Genomic DNA, 21584 nt, shown 5'->3' on the forward strand with positions numbered 1-21584 from the left:
TCTCATCCACTGTCACCCCTAAGTCCTTTTCTGCAAACTGCTGCTGAGCCATTCGGTTCCTAGTCTGTAGCGGTGCATGGGATTCTTCCGTCCTAAGTGCAGGACTCTGTACTTGTCCTTGTTGAACCTGATCAGATTTCTTTTGGCCCAATCCTCTAATTTGTCTAGGTCCCTCTGTAACCTATCTACCTCTCCTCCCAGTTTAGTGTCATCTGCAAACTTGCTCAGAGTGGAATCCACACCATCCTCCAGATCATTTATGAAGATATTGAACAAAATCGGCCTGAGGACTGACCCCTGGGGCACTCCCTTGATACCGGCTGCCAGCTAGACATGGAGCCATTGATCACTACCCGTTGAGCCCGACAATCTAGCCAACTTTCTATCCACCTTATAGTCCATTCATCTAGCCCATACTTCTTTAACTTGCTGGCAAGAATACTGTGGGAGACCGTGTCAAAAGCTTTGCTAAAGTCAAGGAACAACACGTCCACCTCTTTCCCTTCATCCACAGAGCCAGTTATCTCATCATAGAAGGCAATTAGATTAGTCAGACCTGACTTGCCCTTGGTGAATCCATGCTGACTGTTCCTGATCACTTTCCTCTCCTCTAAGTGCTTCACAATTGATTCCTTGAGGACCTGCTCCATGATTTTTCCAGGGACTGAGGTGAGGCTGACTGGCCTGTAGTTCTCAGGATCCTCCTCCTTCCCTTTTTTAAGATGGGCACTACATTAGCCTTTTTCCAGTCATCTAGGACCTCCCCCGATCGCCATGAGTTTTCAAAGATAATGGCCAATGGCTCTGCAATAACATCCGTCAACTCCTTTAGCGCTCTCAGATGCAGCACATCCGGCCCCATGGACTTGTGCTCGTCCAGCTTTTCTCTCCCTGCCTTCCATCAACTCCACTATCCGTCCTGTACCCCATATTCAACCTCTCTTATATCTTCCATTCCCTCCCCCTACTCTCTCTCGCTATTGTGAAGTCTTGTCACTTCTTCGGGTACAGCAGTGCTTCGCAAGCTATCTGATGTGGGGGACTGGCAACTTTTGGTTTTTTTCCCAGTGTGCGCGCAGACTGGCAACCGATGGCTCGCGGACCGGCACCGGTCCATGGACCACCACTTTGAGTAGCACTACTGTACATCCCCTCTGCCATAGGCTTCCAGTTGAAAAGAACTCAGAATTAGGTAGTCTTGTAAAAAGTTCCAAGCGCTGTATGACAAATGCTCACAACCCTGGTATTCTCATCTGAAAGAGACCTCCAAGAGCCATGTTGCCCATTAACAGTATTCAAACACTAGTCAATGTCCACACTATTAAATAATTTCATGCAATACCGGATTTTTCATCACCCATCCAACTACTGACCCATTATGACCACGCTTAATTGGTCTCATCTGAAGCACATGGCTAGATTTACATTTCTATGTTCCCACAGGGAATTGGGGCACTGTTAGGACCAGAGTCAAGTTTTTGAGGCTTTCCCATGTGTTCTGTCAGTATGTATGCATACACAAAAATACTCACATGCAAAGAGGATTCTCAGGTTGAAAACTAGCTGCACCTAAGTATTCCTAGCACTGAGACAATAAAGACCTTGCATACAACTGTATTCCAGTAACACCATGAAGCCCCACCCAAGATCAGGGGCCCACTATGCTAAGGGCTGTGCAGACACACATGAAAAGCCACCTGCCTTGAAGAGTTTACAAACTAAATAGAAAGACTAAAGGTGAAAGTAGCTACAGGAAGATTTTGAACAAGCCTTTCATAAGATCTAAGGTAGAATGAAGGCCCCTTTCCCATTTCAAAAACTGCTTTTACGTTTGAACTCTAGTGTATACAGGGCCATTGTTGCATCGTTTAACCCATATAACGATGTTATCGGTTCTTGACAGTATGTACGGATATTGCTTCTTTAGTGTAGAATGCGCATAACTATAAATAAATTCACAAAACCAAGACTATCTACACTGGCCAGAAAAACACAATTTCAGCACTAATGCAGCCAGCACAGTTAGCTTGCCTAGCAAACATTTACTAAACAAAACTAACTCTGAATGTTAACCCCTGACGTGCCACTTGCTTACTGGTAAGGAGCTAAACAATAAGTGCGAAATTTCAAAGAACAGGAAGAGACCCTGGAGGTCTAAAAATAGGATCAACGTTACTTCCCACGAGACCAGCAAACCCATTAATTCTCCCTCCCATACACATACTGCAGCTAGAGCCCCATTACAGTACCTTTAGTGTCGCACAGGCTGTATAGCTGACGTTAGGTAAAATCTCAACAGGCTCTTTAAACATGACCCGGAAAGTGCTGGAGGATCCATCACAGCTGAACCCAGTGTCATTTTGACCCAGTACTGTATTGCTGTCTGTGTGGATGATCTGGAAGATGGATAAGAAAAGTAAACTTATTTAAAAAAAAAAGATGGGATTGGCATTTAATTTAGTTATTTCCTCTCTGAGTTGCACATTAGGCCCATTAGCGGAGATCTTCATTATCGAAACGCTTCTCTGGACTGGTGAAGAGAGATAAGGTAGCTTTACACAGGCTTCTTTGGTACAGATTTGTTAGCTGCGTTAAGTCTGCCGACTCCACCAGTCAGACCTTTTAGAAAAATACAACGACACTGAAATGCAAACGCATCAACACAAGTCAGTACAGGGAAACGACAGGGAACAAGATTCTGAAGAGGAGCCCTCACAATGCCTTCCATACTCAGATTTAAGGGGCCTTTTGTTAGAGTCAAGTTAGAGTGAACTCGTAGACAGGGACAAACAGTACTTGACGAGATTGAATATGCCTCGCAAAGAACTGTTTAATCAGAACAAAACGGGGGTCATTGGGACTAGGTGATTTAGTGACGTATGAGACTCCACAGTGCTAGGTAGCCTGCACTGGTTTCCAGTTATTTCTGGGTCCAATTTAAATACAGATATGGATCTACACAGTCGCACAGGTTTGGATCCCAGCAATCTTTGATACCTTCTCTCCCCTTACACTGCAACTTGATAGTTGATTTCAGCTGGGATATTCTTGCTTAGGTCTCTAGTCTGGAGCTGGGGGGAGACGGGGGACTGAGGACAGTGTTCTCAGTAAGAGACCCTTCAATGCAAATGCTTTCTTCGCTGGTCAGATGGAGCTTATGTACTTCCTGTCCTTTTGGCAATGGAACTGGAGATACGTTTTTGTACAATTGCTCTTTTGATTGCTATGGTTTGATTTGAAGCTGAGCTACCCACCCCCAGAGGATAAGCAGTGTTCAACTTTCCTGAGCCAGGTATTAATGTGCCATTCCAACTCACTTCTTCCAAATGGATCCTAGAGCACTTTGCAAAGTGATTGCACTGAAAGAACAGACTAGGTGATGAGCCAACTGTCTACTGGTACTGTTCTGGAACAATGCCAGGACTGATTGTGGTAAAACCACAGATAACGCTGCTCAGTCCAACAAGTGCCCATCTGTGCATTGCCACCACATCACCCCACCCTCTCATTGTTTTGGTTTATACCACATTTTAAGGGAATCTTTCATAGAATATCAGGGTTGGAAGGGACCTCAGAAGGTCATCTAGTCCAAGCCCCTGCTCAAAGCAGGACCAATCCCCAACTAAATCATCCTAGCCAGGGTTGTCAAGCCTGACCTTAAAAACCTCAAAGGAAGGAGATTCCACCACCTCCCTAGGTAACCCATTCCAGTGCTTCGCCACCCTCCTAGTGAAAAAGTTTTTCCTAATATCCAACCTAAACCTCCCCCACTGCAACTTGAGACCATTACTCCTCGTTCTGTCATCTGCCACCACTGAGAACAGCCGAGCTCCATCTTCTTTGGAACCCCCTTTCAGGTAGTTGAAAGCAGCTATCAAATCCCCCCTCATTCTTCTCTTCTGCAAACTAAACAATCCCAGTTCCCTCAGCCTCTCCTCATAAAAGTCACGTGTTCCAGTACCCTAATTATTTTTGTTGCCCTCTGCTGGACACTTTCCAATTTTTCCACATCCTTCTTGTGGTGTGGGGCCCAAAACTGGACACAGCACTCCAGATGAGGCCTCACCAATGTCGAATGGAGGGGAAGGATCACGTCCCTTGATCTGCGGGCAATGCCTCTACTTATACATCCCAAAATGCCGTTAGCCTTCTTGGCAACAAGGGCACACTGCTGACTCGTATCCAGCTTCTCGTCCACTGTCACCCCAGGTCCTTTTCTGCAGAACTGCTGCCGAGCCATTCGGTCCCTATGGTTACTAACCTTCAGCAAGCGTTGGTCTCAAGAGGTGTTGCGCGTGTCCATCCCACGTGAGCGTGCCCCATGCACACTCACCATCAATTTTTCCCTCCGTGGTACCCGTTGGGGCAGCTCAAGTGCTTTCTGCTGCTGCACACCACTGTGCGCTGGCGGAAAGGGCCCAGCCACACCTGAGCCCCCTCAGTTCCTTCCTGCTGGACAACCCCAAGGCAAAGGGGCAGTAGGGCAGCTGTGGAATTGAAACATTCAACACATCTTGAAAAACAAGAGTTACAGACTGTTAGTAACCATTTCTTCTTCTTCGCATGATTGCATTCCCCTCTTGGCCACTCACTGGCCATAAAGTAGGAGGAGGGATCCAAGTTCATGCGCACAGACTGGAGTATAGCTTGTCGAAATTTAGCAGAGTCTCTGCAGTACCGAGCGATGGCACACTGGGGTGCAAAGGTGTAAACTGAAGACCAGGTTGCCGCCCTACAAATGGCCAGGATAGGGACTTGTGCAAGGAACACCGCAGAGGCCTCTTGCGATACTGTGGTGCTCACCAGGGAAACGCCTGCCACGTCATAACGCACACGAAGGCAGGAAGTTATGCAAGATGAAATTCTTTGCAAGGAGACCTTGAGACTCTCCATTCTGTCTGCTATGGCCATGAACAGCTGGGCTGACAAACGAAGCTGTTTAGACCTGTCTACATAGACTAGTCGAAGTTGATCGGCAGACCTAGAGCTTCAAAAGTTGACTGGATGAGATGTACGCTGGACAGTACCTGAGCCCGGATCAGCCTCTGACTAGCCAGTTGCCCAGGTAAGAGCAGTCCTGTACTCCTAGCCTCATCAGGAAAACAGTTATCACAGACATACATTTTGTGAAAACCCAGGGAGCTGCTGACATGCCAAAAGGAAGCACCGTGAACTGGTCACAGGACTGCTTTGTTACAAACCCAAAACACTTTGTAACCTTGATAAATTGCCACATTAAAGTAGGCGTCTTTTCAATCGAGGACAGCATACCAGGATCCAGGGAGAGATAATGGAAGCCCGAGTGACCAAGCTAAACTTTCTTTTTGAGAGATCTGTTGAGCTGATGCAGGTCCAAAACTGATCTGAGACCTCCCTCTGCTTTCGGACTAGAACCACTTCCCTCTGGGGAACCTCCTCTATGACCAAAGGATAGGTTGAACCTGCTGGAAGAAGAGCTCCTTGTGAGAGTGGCTCCTGAAGAGGGATGGGGAGAGGGAGCAGCAGAAACAAACTGAACTGTATATTCTACTTCCATAGATCTTAATACCCAGCCGTCTGAAGTAATCCAGAGCCAAGCACTGATGAAGTGGGAAAAGCGGTTTTGCAAATATAGGGAAAATGGAATCTGGCAGGACAGCCTCGAGCATCCCATCCAAATAGCTGTTTAGCACCCACTAGGCATCAAGACGGAGCAGGCACTGATGCAGAGACAGACTGAGGGGGTGTCTAGGTCTATAACCCCTGCTCTTCTTCCTCTGCAGGCCCTGCTGAGAAGCAGGAGCAGAGCAACAGTGAGTCTGTTTATAGGTGAAAGTGCTTTTTGGATGGGGCTGGTGCGTACGGCCCCAAAGACTTTAAAGAGTCCTTCAAGCCATGGAGCTTAGAGTCAGTTTTCTCTGAAAACAGCAAAGACATTTCAAAGGGCAGGTCTTGTAAAGTCTATTGGACTCTTGTGGAAGCCTGAGCACGCCAGCCTTGCCACTGCAGAAGTCACGGATCTAGCCACAAAGTCCAATGCACCCAGCACAGCCTGCAACAAAGATCTCGTTACATATTTCTTCTCATCAACAAGAACTCCTGCCTAATGTCCTCTGGAAGCATGTCTATGAACTCTGAAACAGAGTCCCACACTCAGAAGAACATAAGAAAGGCCATGCAGGGTTAGACCAATGGTCTGTCTAGCCCAGTATCCTGTCTTCCGACAGCGGCCAATGCCAGGTGCTTCAGAGGGAATGAAGAGAACAGGCAATCAAGTGATCATAGAATATCAGGGTTGGAAGGGACCTCAGGAGGTCCTCCATCCCGTCATCCAGTCCCAGCTTCTGGCAATGAGGCTAGGGACACCCAGAGCATGGGGTTGCATCCCTGTGCATCGTGGCTAATAGCCATTGATAGATCTATCTTACATGATTTTATCTAGTTCTCTTTTGAACTCAGTTATTCGTTTGCCCTTCACAACATCCCCTGGCAATGAGTTCCACAGGTTGACTGTGCATTACGTGAAGAAATACTTCCTTTTGTTCATTTTAAACCTGCTGCCTATTAATTTAATTGGGTGACCCCTAGTTCTTGTGTTATTTACTCCTTTGTATATCATTTCCTTGTTCACTTTTTCCACACCAGCCAAGATTTTATAGACCTATCATATTCCACCCCACCTTTCGTCACCTCTTTTCCAAGCTCAAAAGTCCCAGGTCGTCTTAATCTCGTCATACAGAAGTAATACCCGTAATCATTTTTGTTGCTCTTCTCTGTACCTTTTCCAATTCCAACGTATCTTTTTTGAGATGTGGCAACCAGATCTGCATGCAGTATTCAAGATATGGGTGTACCATTATGATATTTTCTGTCGTATTATCGATCCCTTTCCAAATGGTTCCTAACATTGTTCAGTTTTTTGACTGCCACTGCATCCTGAGACGATGTTTTCGGAGAACTATCCACAATGACCACTCAAGAAAGAGATCTTGGAGTAACAGCTAATTTAGACCCCATCATTTTGTACTCTAAAAGTCTCTAATGTTTAGAGACACTCAAATCGTACCAGCCCAAAAGCGCTCGCTGATTGGCAGTCCTGAGCTGCAATCCCCAAGTAGCATAAACTTTTCTACTCAACAGATCTAGTTTTTTCCTGTCCTTCGATTCAGGGGTTGCCCCTGTTCCCTTTCACTGGCTGTGGATATCACCAGAGAGGATGGCAGGGTGGGGGGATGAGAATAGAGACATTCAGACTCCTGGGACGGAACAGAATATTTATGTTTGTTGCTTTTTTGAGGCAGGGAAGAGATAAAGGGGTTCTGCCAGAGAGCCTTAGCAGGGTCCTTAATCACCTTATTAATAGGTGAGGCCACTCATGAAGGCCCTGCTGTGGCCAAAACGTCGTCAAGGCAGTGTGAGGATTCTTTAACCTCCTCCACCACGATCTCCAGGCTTAAGGCCACCCTCTTTCGCAGCTCTTGGTTCAGTCACTGGGGGCAGGTGAAACGTCCCGAGCAGACTGCCTTATCAGGAGAGGACGAAGAAGAGGCCAGCACAGGCTCCTCCATTAGCTGTCCAGAAGGGTCTTTGTGAACTGCCTCTTGCTGCTTGTACTGGACTCAGGAACAGGCGGTGCCTGGCGAATAGACTCCCCACCTCTCTCCAATGACACAGAGCAGGAATGCCTCATATGACCTAGAAACCAGGGGGGAACCCCACGGGTTTCAAAAAGGCCACCGGACAGAGGTGGGTGCCAGGAACTCCCTGGCCACACACTTGATGGCACTCCCGTTGAAGGTTCCCTAGCAGTGCCTTGGTGGAGAGTAGTGAAACTGGCTCACACTGGGAAACAAAGGAGCAAATCTCTGATTCAGAGGAGGTCTATTATCCCTCTGCTGACCAAGGGGGAGCTCCTCCCAACAGTGCCCGAGACCACTGCTGAGCCAAAGGAGCACCTCCATGAGCCAAAACTTTAGCCTAGCTTCCGTCTTTCCTCATCCAAGGCTTAAAGTCTTTGTAGATCTGGCAACAACCCTGAATATGAGCTTCCCCGAAACGCTTTCAGCAGCTTGAGTGTGGGTTGCTCACGGGCCTCAGCCTACCACGAGAGAGAGAGCTTGAAGCCCAGGGACCGAGGCATCCCTCAGTCACACACAACATGAAAAAACCCAACTGGGGACTGAGGAAACACCTACACTCGCTACACCATTAGGTACGTACTAATTCTATGAATCTAGAAAACTGTCTACAATTAATTTACAATGAACACACAGAGCACTTGCTAAGGCAAGCCGAGCAATTCCAAGGACCATTGCAATGCAATGCAAACACTCAATATTTATATCCCATAGTATAGTTATAATATAAGTAAGATTAATACCGGCAGCATCCTACAAGTATTCCATAAAGTCTAAACATATTTTTTTTAACACTCATATCTGTGAGTAGGAAGGAACTGAGAGGGCTCGGGGCGGGTGGGCCCTTTATACACCACGCAGTAGCGTACAAGTTGCCACGACAGGTATTACTTGAGAGGAAAAAACTTCCTGACAACTGCATGCAAAGGCGCTTGCACATTGGGAGTGGAATGACACACACAATCACTCAAAGGACGCCTGTGTAAACATGTGTTTCCCTAACCCCAGCGTTTACCTGAATTGCCTCAATGCGGTCAGATTATACATTCTTATGAGCACTAAACTCCCAACATGGCAGCACTGAGATACCGCAGCGATGGATGCCATTTATAGCAGAACAGAAACAGGCTTATGAAAGTAGCTAATCCTCCTAGGCCCCGTGTGTCTCTTTACTCTGCTCAGCTAACCAGTATTTCTATAAAACATGAAGACGCCTTTTTATAAAAAGGAGTTAACTGTATAGTTGAAAAGTTTGGTGTATATTTCACTGAGCGCTACACTGGCGAGGTTTATATGGCAGCAAATAAAGGGCATGTTTAGTACAGTAAAGAGAGAATGTTTAATACCTGTATATTTACTTGGTAGTCTGTCGGCCCATGTATTGATCCATACAGTCCAAACCCAACTACAAATATCCTTTTGTTTACTGAGAACCTGTAAGATTTAGAGAGAGGTTAACAGGGAAGAGTCAGCACAAAAATGGCAAACTGGTCTGCTAAAGTAAGGAGGATGCATAGTGACCTTAGCTCACAATTTGTTTTCAGGTCTAAGACTTACTGAATTCTGTACTGTATTTTAAGTGTGCTTTTTCAATAAGGTCTTAGATCCTTGATAGCTAATGATTTGCACTAAAGGAAAATAGAATTTTGTATTCTGCTTCCATAGTAACAGCATAAGCAATTCATACTGCACCATTAACACTCAGATTGACCCCACACAAAATGGGATTAGGTGGCTATGTACATTGTCACATATGAGCTTTCATTAAAAAACAATGAACTCTCTAGCCCTTAGGACTGCAAAGTCAGCCTCCAAGATGTGAACCAAGTCAAAGCTGATGCAGTGGTCTGCCGGAATCTGGAGAGGTTGAAAATAAAGCCAAGAGAGATGAACTGCTCTTACTCACCTCCATGAGATTAACACTTTGAAGCCAAGTAAGAATACTTTAAATGTCAACATTAAATATTTCACACCTGATCACTGAAGCAGAATCATTAAGTTAATATACTTGTACATAATTGCTCGGTGTATTTGCAGCGGAACAGCTAGCTGCTGTCAAGATTGCCTGGGTAGAGAATAAGAACTCCGACAACTCCCACACCACACCTTATTCAAAACTACCTTCACCCCCCCACCCCATACCCCCAAGACAGGGAGGAAAAGGAAATACATCTGCCTTCCCATTGCAAAAACACTAGATTGCTTTTCTCTCCTCCATGGATACCAAAATTGGATACCCCATTTCCAACACCACCTCCTCACCCCCTCAGACAACAGCTGCAATGTTAACGCGTGTTAGCAATGCACATCCAGGGCACATTCAAAGTTGATCTGCCAGCAGTGTAAAATATCGCATACCAAAACTACACAGCAGCCTGGCTCAACGTGCACCTCGAAGCTGACACTGTCAAACAGTTTCACTTAAAATAAGTTAGACAACTTTAACTCAAAGACAGAGAGGTGTCAAGAGGTTTCTCAATGTTAGATCTTTGCTCTAAAAGTTTCCTGTTGTAATAGCCTCTCCAACACAAGGTTTTACCCTACTTTAATGATGGGGAAACTAAACCAGACAAATTAAACAACCTTCCTATAGTCACTGCAAGTCAGCAGCAAATAAGGGAATAGCCCAGCTCTCCTAGACTCCCAGTGCCTTGCTCTAATCACTAGGCCACAATGCCTGCAATCAGTAAGTGGAGCCTTTAATTGAGACAGCCTTCACTTCACTGTACCCATTAAAATGACCTTGCATGAATCTATAGAATGATTAAAGGATTAGAAAACCTGCCTTACAGCTATTGAGCGCCTTGAGTCTATCTATTTAGGTTAACAAAGAGAAGGTTAAGGAGTGACTTGATTATAGTTCATCAGTATCTACGGGGGAACAAGTATTTAATAATGGGCTCTTCAGCCTAGCAGAGAAAGGTCTAACAATCCAATGGTTGGAAGTTCAAGCTAGACAAATTCAGACTGATAATAAGATATACATTTATAACAGTAAGAAATTAACCATTGGAACAATTTATCAAGGGTTGGGATAGATTCTCCTTCAGACAATTTTTAAAGCAAGTCCGGATGTGGTTCAGAGAGAGATGCTCTCATTCTGGGGCAGTTCTCGGACCTCTGCTATGCAGGAGGTCGGACTAGATGATCACAATGGCCTCTTCTGGCCCTGGCATCTATGAATCTACAGCAAGTTAGATTACAGAAGCTAGCTTGATGTTAGTAAAAAAGCTGGTGCATGATCTTAGTGTAGCAGGGAACTGGCCCAGATTTAACAGAGCACTGGTGAATCACATGTTGTCTAGTCACCCAAAGACAAGCCATGATTTGGCATAAGGCTACAGGTAACAATTAGACAAGGGTCTGTGATACTTACTCTGTCAAAAAGAACGACTGGGTGCATTTAAGGTGTGTCTACACTAGAAAGTAGAGCCGTTTTAAGCTACACAGGTGTAATTAAAGCAGCAAACTCTCCCCACCACCCAGCATGGGCATAGTTATTATACGAAGTATAAACGAGCTTATACACATATAGCTTATTCCATTTTGGGAAGCAAATTAAGTTATACCAGTATAGGGCACCTTAACACTAGCATATCTGCATGCATGCTAGGGCCACACGCTAACCAGCAGTCATCCTGGTAGAACATTTTAGTGTAGGCCAGGCCTAAGACCACTCAAAGCTCAACAGAACAGGAAGAGATGAGCAGCAGAACTGACCTGATCCTGTCGCTAGTCCCACTGTACCCCCAGCGGCTCTCCACCTGCTGGAAACGGTTGATGCTGCACTCCTTCCCTCTCAGGCAGCAGCGTGGTCTGTCAATGAATTCCACTCGGGGTTTTGGATTGACAGTGAAGTGGAGAAACAGGCTAACCACTTCCCGGTCAGTCAGAATTCCTGACTGGGCAGGCCCTGCAAAGGAGCAGACAGAGAGCAACGCTGTCAGGACTTAAAAAAAAATTAAAAAAAAAAAAAAAAGCAAAAATTGCTGCAAGTTTTACAATGGAAGGTAAATTTATGCTGAGAATACGAGTAGGTGATTCCTACATAATATACACCAGGAATGCCACACATGCTTAAATTCCCTCAGGAAAGGAAGCTAGCTTCACTGAGAACACAGTGTATACCAGGCCGCTTTCTACCTGCACATCAACATGTTGAGACACTACACATCAGCATCTGGTCTGGCATGTATTATAAATACACACCTCCATTCAGCCAACATGCTGTTATTTATTCAATTGGCCCAAGTTCTACCACAAACATTTAAGAATATCAAGGGCATGCAGCTAATTTCCCAACCCTACCCCTTTGAGAGATCAGTATTTATATTTTATGCGACAGTTACAAGATCTACACTCATTTAGTTTATTACCACTGCGGTGAAGACCCTAGATGGGATGATGTAATGGGGTAAGTACAGCAGGAAGAGATGTCGAAATTAAAAATATGCTGTCAATGTGAAAGGTAGCCCACTTTAACTGTTGAGATGGACATGGTTTCAGGTAATACCACCTACACCTGTGAACTCCCTGCCATTCTGGGGGATTTTGTTCCCACTTTAAAAAAAACACCACATTTCTCTGCCTGTTGCAGTATGCATCTTTCATACAGACAAAGAAAACTGACTATAGTTAAACAGTCTACAGAAAGTACTACATAAACTATAAACCCAAACAATTCCTCTTATCTTTCTGTTACAGTCATCTTAGGTATGCCTTCTAAAGGGACACTGAACTCAATCAATTTCCAAAAAGTTTAATTGAATGGTTCCAGTTGCTGCGAAAGCACCCTTTAAATAGCATGTCCTGACTAATTCCTTGCAGAGTAGCTTTTCTGGTACTATGTTTAAAAGAAACTTCTGTGTGTGAGTGAGAGAGAGAGAACACCCAACAATGAAGTTGATTACACACAAAGTTGCTGTCAAATGCACAAACAAAAAATCTCCACCTCTTTTCCAGTTAGTCATCCTAAGTGTTGTTTGTAACTATGATTGGTTACATTCAGTGACTTGTAAATTAACTGTGCCCCTTTAAATAGTCTTGAAAGTCAGGTGTAAGACGGCACATGACTGCAAGAGACAAGGATGAAATAGAATTTAAAGAAATATGTATGGTTACCATTTAAATGGCTTTACAGACACCTTGATCAGCAAAAAATTACTGCAAACAGATCATGTCTAAACATACCCAGTTGCCGCAATTCCTGGTTCTGGAATGTTTCAAATTACTTGCTCTAAGGGAATGGGGTGTGACTGACCCACTAGCCAGCCAAGATGCATTTATTTTGATCTCCACTTTCTATACTAAATTATAAGCTGGTTTAGTTGAAACCAACAGCTTCCAAAATCCTCTCATATAGGCTACCAGTTCCATTTTCCCACCTCCACTGTGGTTGACACAGACGCAAGAGGCCTTGCTCTGACAATGTTAGTTTAGAGGACAAAAGTGCAGCAAATCCAAGTTATTCATCCTTATTGAAGGAGGGGCTGGACAGTATAAATTGTTAGGATATTTTAAAGACCGGAATGGACACTGGAAGAACATTTCCTATATGTAATCTCAAAACAAGACAGCAACAGTGATTTCCCTGCTATTGGAGAGGCCGCAGCTCAAACAAGCACTCATAACAGACCACACAGAACAGAGATCCTGGCTTTCCCTAGAGTCAAACTTCTCACCCTGGCACACCGAAAACCCATGCAAGCCTCCTACATAACTGAACTTGTCATCCATAAAAGTCTGAAGGGGAAGAAAAATCCAGCACCTTCCAGACGGAAAAGACAGAACAGGCAGAAACTGTTGCTTTTACTGATGAGAATTTTGACCCTGTCAAGAAGAAACGTGCTTTCTTTAGTCACACCAGATGCTACATCAGATCTGGAATTGATGCAACAATCCTGTACCCAACTAAGCAGTGGTTCAAACATAAAGGAACAAACTGCACATTGTGACCATGGATATCAACTTCAAGGTGGAGGAAAGCCATTAAATATGTACAGCAGACCAACAGGATTGAGCCACTCAGTGAGAATGGACCGAATCTCTGACCAACAAAAGGGTCAGCATGTCAGACAATGTCCAAGTCACTTCTGCGACAGGCAGCATGGCCGTTACTGCTGATTTTTAGTATACCCATCTCTTTAAATATACATTACACACTTTTTTGGTTATTGTGGCTGTCGTTATTACCAACTTTATTTTTCAGAGGTCAAAATTCATCATCAAGGAATGGAAGTCACCCCCTCCTTAGAACGGACCTACCAAAAAAAAAAAAAAAGTTGTGTTCGTGCCCCCTTCTGCTTTTTATAATGTAGAATGGGAACTTCTCGATGTTTCTAAATGGCTCTTCTGCTTGGTTTTTTTTTTTTTTTCTTTTCTTTTTTTCTCCCCCCCCAAGAAACATCAAGTTGACTTTACTCCCTGGAGGACTGGAGAACCTCTGAGATAAGAAATCACACGAGACAAGTGGGCAAGTGAGAAAGGAAGACATTTTTAGTCAGATTGTTTAAACCAAGGGAACATCTTTTTAACTTGCACTCGTGACGGAGGCTTAGGGAAAGTGTTATTTGTGAAATAACTAACACCTCTCTCCCTTCAACTGAGGGCTGAGAAAGCTGCCATTCCAGGTGTCTACTCTGGAGAGTCCATTAGCAAAACAGGGATGACAACACTAGATATTCCTGACCCTTCTGTGGTTAAGGGGAAGCAGAAAAGTGATTCTTGTGTTTCTTTATGATGAAAGCCTGAATGGCTTACAATTCCTCCTCCCTTTGTAAGTCACCTTTCGGAATAGGATACACCACCATTACCACCACAGTTCAATACTAAATGTTAGTACTTTTTGCAGTCTACTCTTTCAAGGGAACAGGAAAAGTATATTCCTATTCAGATATCATGTTATTTCCTTTTTCATGTAGTCAGTAGTAAAAACACAGATAATATGCAGAAACAACAGGATTTAACTTTTAGAGAGCTACTGATCTTAGGTTCTCCATGGGATGTTTAAAACTAAATTACTGATAAACTGTGTGATGTACCTGTAGCTTTTGATGTCCAACAACAAATATCTAACAAGTATTTTGAGCAGTTTTGGATATTCTATGAAAGTCCTTTTTTTAAAATATACTTGATCCTCTAAGATTTGGAAGTGGAGACCAGGTCTCCCAGAAGCGCCTTTATTCAGTTACCTGCTGCAAACTCCTCAATAGTCATCAATGGGAAGCGAATAAGAGAAAGCGCTTTGCCCAGTACTTTCCGCTTGTTCTCTGGAATCACCTGAAGTTGCTGCCGCTGACATTCTGCCTCCGACCAGCGAACCACTGCATTAAACAAACGAACCTCCCGAATCCCCAAGGTATCCCGCTCCAGCACCGCAACCAGGGTGTCTGTAAGGCAGGACAGCAACAACTTTAGGCACTGACCCATATGTCCTGATTTTTAAGTGGCCAAAGTTCCCAATGCAGAATCCCAAGGCGAGGAAAGGCGTCGGAATTCAGAACTGCAGGGCTGCTCCTGAGCGCTGTATGCCCACAACCTGATGAGTAATTCCACAAGTAGGCATGTCACTGCAACAGCAAGCAGTGCCTACAGAGTGGATACATTTACTGCTGCACAGTAAAAGGAATTTCTGGTTACCTACAAGTCAAACTTGAACATAAACAGGATAAGAGCCAAAAAGTTTGTATTATCCATGCCTTAATTTGACAATTTAGCCCATTAGCAATAGAAAATGAATATTTTGACTTTTAAGTTCCATTTATGAAACGTGCACACTACAATGTCTCTGGACATAAATATTTAACACCTGAATCTTATTTCAAGTCAAAGCACTGCCAACTCCTCCCACAGAGGGTATGTTACACCCACCCTTCGCCAGCCAACAGCAACAAAAGGGATAGGCTTTGTATTATGCCCTAGAGATCAAAGTGTCACAGCCCTATAGAGCAAAGGGATGTGAATGCCAGTGTCTAGTTCTAAGAGTTCTGCTGAGAATCCCCTGCCCCTATATGCTTATGCCCAGGGACTGTCAGTTCCAGTCCCTTGAGAAGTTGTCCCTAGACAGCTAGGGCCAAACCAAAAAGGACAAACTGCCAGGTAAAGAAACTTGTGTAATCCAAAAGTCAAGCTTGTAACAAGAGTCTGCAGAAAGGAAACAAAGCTTACCTAAATCAATGTCTGTGAACCCCTCGGCATTGATGGCATCTGATGTGTTCTTGTCTATGTTCTCTAGGCACAGGCTGGCCAGCTGGGGTTCATCAAATAGTCTTGCCTAACAACGAAGCATCCATCATTAATGCAAAGAAAAAGTTGTTCTCAGTTCCTTATTTGCAGCCAATCAAGGATATTTTATTTTAAAGCATCTTTCTCCAATTACTGGATTTGCCACTAGTTTGCAAACCAAGTGAATTCATGACACAAACAACATAGCTTAGCCTTTCACAGCTAGTTAAGGAAGAGTAATAATACACATACTGGAAGAAAACTTGGCTCCAATTTAGCTGAATACATCTTCACTCAAGAGTTACATCAAGTTAGAAAGAGACTTTGAAGAGTCCTGTTAACTAGCACTATGTTAACTAGAACTTTGCAGGCAGCAGAGACAGGGACAAGTCAGGTTTGACATGTCAGCTGATAGTGGGGTAAACCCTTAACTTTCATTAAAAAAAAATGAATCAAACTAAATGTAAGAAAGCCCTTTGTAGAAGGGCTTCCTTTGTCTGAGAGCAAGTGTAATTGAGATTGCTACATCAGAAGAGGGGGAAGATAGTGCCTGAGTAAATTGGGCCAATCTACATTAATGAAATTTGCACTGTACAGCTACACCGATGCCATTACATCAAGTGAAAATGCCAAAATGTAGACAGCGTATTGATGCAAAGTGAAACCCACACTGATGCAAGTGAAACCAGTAACATACTGAAGCAAGCTGCACTCATAAAAGTTCTGCTTTGTGCCAGTGCACTTTGTCTACATGAGGGTTTGCAGAGGTGTAAATAGATCGATTTACTTACAGTAAGGAAATTCACAATAGTGTAAGTGGACTAAGTCTGGTCACACGAGAGTCCTCAGAGTTTGGAGACACTCAGAGTGGCTGAATGCGCAGCATAAGTGGCGCCAAAAGATTGAATTCCAAGGACCCAGCACCAGAGCTGTTCTGTGCCCAGCATGGGTAGCACCAACATCCTGAATCCATCTGGTACCATCTCTATGCCTAGCATAAGTACCATCAGGGTTCTTGGAGCCATTCAGAACACGTGGGCATATGCAGAGGTCACCTTGAAGAATACTTCCTATCCACCACGCTTTGTCTTTTCTATTTAGATTAAGCTCTTCAGAGCACGGATCTTACTAAACACAAACAGCACCTAGCACAACAGTGCCACAACGTGCTGGGGGCTCCATTCACTACCGTAATACAAATAATGGCTAAAAAGATGTTTTGACTTAGGAGCTTAGACAGGGTTGCACTCACGGAGCTGCTGGTTCTCTTGGTGCCTCCTGCCTCTGACTTGTGCAAGGCTGAGACAGAACTTAGTAACACCAGCTTCAAATACTGAGACCTCAAGTGCATCAGAGAACTGAAATATGGCAGAATTTCCTACTTTAACAGAATCCTAGAATCTCAGGGTTGGAAGGGACCTCAGGAGGTCATCTAGTCCAACCCCCTGCTCAAAGCAGGACCAATCCCCAACTAAATCATCCCAGCCAGGGGCTTTGTCAAGTCTGACCTTAAAAACCTCAAAGGAAGGAGATTCCACCACCTCCCTAGGTAACCCATTCCAGTATTTCACCACCCTCCTAGTGAAAAAGTTTTCCTTAACATCCAATCTAAATTTCCCCCACTGTAACTTCAGACCATTACTCCTCGTTCTGTCATCTGGTACCACTGAGAACAGTCTAGAGCCATCCTCTTTGGAACCCCCTTTCAGGTAGTTGAAAGCAGCTACCAAATGCCCCCTCATTTTTCTCTTCTGCAGACTAAACAATCCCAGTTCCCTCAGCCTCTCCTCATAAGTCGTGCTCCAGTCCCCTAATAATTTTTGTTGCCCTCCACTGGACGCTTTCCAATTTTTCCACATCCTTCTTGTAGTGTGGGGCCCAAAACTGGACACAGTACTCCAGATGAGGCCTCACCAATGTTGAATAGAGGGGAACAATCATGTCCCTCGATCTGCTGACAATGTCCCTACTTATACAGCCCCAAAATGCCATTAGCCTTCTTGGCAACAAGGGCACACTGCTGACTCATATCCAGCTTCTCATCCACTGTAACCCCTAGGTCCTTTTCTGCAGAACTGCTGCCTAGCCATTCGGTCCCTAGTCTGTAGCGGTGCATGGGATTCTTCTGTCCTAAGTGCAGGACTCTGCACTTGTCCTTGTTGACCCTCATCAGATTTCTTTTGGCCCAATCCTCTAATTTGTCTAGGTCCCTCTGTATCCTATCCCTACCCTCCAGCATACCTACCACTCCTCCTAGTTTAGCATCATCTGCAACCTTGGTGTGGATTGTACCCTCAGCATCCTCCAGATCATTAATGAAGATATTGAACTGGCCCCAGGACCAATCCTTGGGGCACTCCACTTGATACCGGCTGCCAACTGGACATGGAGCCATTGATCACTACCCGTTGAGCCCAATGATCTAGCAAGAATTCTATCCACCTTATCAGTCCATTCATCTAGCCCATACTTCTTTAACTTGCTGGCAACAATACTGTGGGAGACCATGTCAAAAGCTTTGCTAAAGTCAAGGAACAACACGTCCACTGCTTTCCCTTCATCCACAGAGCCAGTTATCTCGTCATAGAAGGCAATTAGATTAGTCAGGCCTGACTTGCCCTTGGTGAATCCATGCTGACTGTTCCTGATCACTTTCCTCTCCTCTAAGTGCTTCACAATTGATTCCTTGAGGACCTGCTCCATGATTTTTCCAGGGACTGAGGTGAGGCTGACTGGCCTGTAGTTCTCAGGATCCTCCTCCTTCCTTTTTTTAAAGATGGGCACTACATTAGCCTTTTTCCAGTCTTCTGGGACCTCCCCCGTTCGCCCTGAGTTTTCAAAGCTAATGGCCAATGGTTCTGCAATCACATCCGCCAACTCCTTTAGCACCCTTGGTGATTGAGCAAATTCTTCAGTGGTGAAGCAACCGAGCTAAGCACACTGGAAAGCCTGAGTGCCAGCACTTTCAATGATGTGGACAAGTCCTGGCCATCTTAGACTCTGACACGTTCAAGGTCGCTTCATATCAGAGACCTACAGGAGTCTCAGTGTTTGGAAGCACACTCTGCATTTCTTCACTGCTCAGTGACATTTGCAAGCACATCTGGACCAGCACATTATGGTCAACTATGAAGCACAAACAATGAAGACAGCTAGCCATCAACAGATGGTTCAGCTACACTGATAGTGTTGTCAAGCCTCTGTTGATCTCGGTCATCTCAACCAGCCCTGCAATGATCTCCAACAGAATCTGACCAGGAGTGTCACAAATGCAAATCATAGTTGTCTGAGGATGAGTGGGGCTCCAGAACCAGATAATTATTTGCAACCAGTCTTGTGGGAGACATACCTTTGCAAATCTAAAGTCTGGAACTCTCATTTCAAAACTATTTGTGTTGCGGTAAAAATGGACTTTTGAGGTGGATTCCCAGGCTCAAGGACTGGACCTGGCCTTGGAGCCAGGAATCTCTCATCAGCTAGTCATTGAGATACAGCTCAACATAAATATGCCTGTTTTTCTCAGAAAGGTTGCCAGTACTGCGAGACATTTTAAGAGGCTGGGGGGCCATGGAGAGTGAATGGAAAGTACAGATACTAGTGATTACTGTCTCCCACACAGAATGGAAGATGTTTCTGATCACCTAGGTAGATCACAAGATAGGAAGGGTGCTTTAAGTCAAGAGCCAGGAACCAATCTTGTGGAAATGGAAAAAGGAACATGGAAAGCCAGTGTGTCCATCTGAAACTTCAGTAACCAGTGTATTGCTGAGACAATGGACACTTTGGTATTCAATATCTTTTGTCTTCTGAGACTTTAATACAACAAGAACCCCTTCCTCCTGTACTGCAGAGGGACATCTGACTCCAAATGAGGAAATTACTGTGGGACAAAGTTTTATCCTGCCCTGGCAATCTCTGCAGTCATCCAGTGTGGAGCCAGATGTGGACAACACAAAATCATCGCATGAAGATGACCATGAGAGGTCTTCCTGAGAAGGACTGTTTATAATCTCTTCCTTCTCCCATTCACTGAAAAAATGGAAAACGAGGTGACAGCTGCTGACAAAGCTAGGAGTCTCTGGAAACAGATCTAACAAAAAAGTCTCTTTCCAGCTCAGGGCAACGACTTCTGGTCTTGGAGACCTCAGGCAGCTTAGCCCAAATGGCCAAAAGGGCTAGGGTGCTAATCCTTAGGACTTCTATGACTGTTTCATCCCTAGAGGAATCCATGAATCAGACAGGAGCCAAGATGCAGGTACAACATAACCTGAGTTGAGGGGACCAGGAGAAAAGCATCTCAGAGTGCACACCAGGCCATATCCCAGACAGTGAGGTAGAATCTAGCAGTCCATACGTCCCAATACCAACCTGACCTGAGTGTGGTATGGGGAAAATGTAATAAGAGGAAGCTCTGATTCAAAGAAGAAAACAGAGCCAACCTAGGAGGGCATGCAGAAAGACAGCCCTTATTCATGACCAGCACCTAGAACAGAACAGAACAGGGAGTGCAGCAGCAATTACCCAGCAATCAAGCTCAGGGACAACGACGTTCACCTAAGTGGTGACACCAAAGACACCAAAAGCCAAAGCATTAAGTGCCAGAGATCCCAGAACCAGAGCATCTGGCCCAAGAGGCAACCAAAACTTGAAGCAGTCCAGGCAGAGCAACTCACACTGATGCTCCAGATGTTGAGGCACCAGAGACAGCAAACACCAGAGATTCTGGAACCAATGAAGGGCCAGACACTGATGCAGTGACCAAGATGACCAGAGTGAAGATGACTTTCTTTTTCTGTAGCTTTGAAGAGCAATGCTGGGAAGCAGAGCCCCGCAAGGACTCAGTGGGCCAGTATCATGACTTATTATTAAGGTGGACCTAAGTGCAATAGTTCATAGAGTCATAGAATCATAGAATATCAGGATTGGAAGGGACCTCAGGAGGTCATCTAGTCCAACCCCCTGCTCAAAGCAGGACCAATCCCCAGCTAAATCATCCCAGCCAGGGTTTGTCAAGCCTGACCTTAAAAACTTCTAAAGAAGGAGATTCTACCACCTCCCTAGGTAACCCATTCCAGTGTTTCACCACCCTCCTAGTGAAAAAGTTTTTCCTAATATCCAACCTAAACCTCCCCCAACTAAGTGCTAGATTCAGGGAACAGGATCACAGAGCAAGTTAACAATTCCTGGCATCAAAGCCTCCTGCACAGGACAATCTGGTCAAGTCCATCAGTGCCAGACTATCTTAAGGCATGTATCCCCTTTGATAACCGCTCCCAACTCAGCAGAGGGAAACTAATGTTGATTCCTCTAGAATCGCGATAGTCTAAGGCAGCTTTCCCACTGCATATGTGACCGGAAAGAGACCTGCACAGAACAGTCAGACAGACATGCCCTGCTCTGAAGCCGAACAAGCGAAGTGAGTTTATCCAGAACTCGCAGGGTGCCATCACAGGAGGACTATGGTTTGAAACTCATGGATTTGTCCTCAGCCATGACTAGAAAGGCCTTTCGTGGCCCAGGAAAGTCTCGGATCCCTAAACAAGAGCAAAATTCCTGATGGGGGTAAAAACTGGCATAGAATTTTACAAAATATTAACTTTTTCAGTTATCACAACAAAAAGCTTCCTATGCAGAAAGACTTAACTTCCCCAAAATAAATCAGCAGACGTAATGAAGGACCCAGTAAAGGCTGATTTTCTGTCTAGAGCAGTCAGAAGGAAAAGAATGACAGCTGCGGCCTCAGCT

At 44.8% G+C, this 21584-nt stretch overlaps 1 protein-coding gene across 5 annotated transcripts in view; it reads right to left on the bottom strand.

The window, feature by feature from the left end:
* BTBD2 (BTB domain containing 2) overlaps nt 1-21584 on the bottom strand; it is a 46225-nt gene that overhangs the window by 7308 nt on the left and 17333 nt on the right. For 2 of the 5 annotated variants that reach the window (XM_073323835.2, XM_073323834.2), the window contains 5 exons: nt 15783-15888; nt 14807-15004; nt 11337-11529; nt 8963-9050; nt 2250-2396 (listed from right to left, as the gene is read on the bottom strand). In XM_073323835.2, the coding sequence (XP_073179936.2) occupies nt 2250-2396; nt 8963-9050; nt 11337-11529; nt 14807-15004; nt 15783-15888 (732 nt within the window). The remainder of the gene's footprint in view (nt 1-2249; nt 2397-8962; nt 9051-11336; nt 11530-14806; nt 15005-15782; nt 15889-21584) is intronic. The other 3 variants (XM_073323836.2, XM_073323837.2, XM_073323838.2) reach the window with 3 other exon arrangements.

The sequence above is a fragment of the Lepidochelys kempii genome, chromosome 25 (assembly GCF_965140285.1).
Source record: "Lepidochelys kempii isolate rLepKem1 chromosome 25, rLepKem1.hap1, whole genome shotgun sequence".
In the NCBI taxonomy this organism is placed as follows: domain Eukaryota; kingdom Metazoa; phylum Chordata; order Testudines; family Cheloniidae; genus Lepidochelys; species Lepidochelys kempii.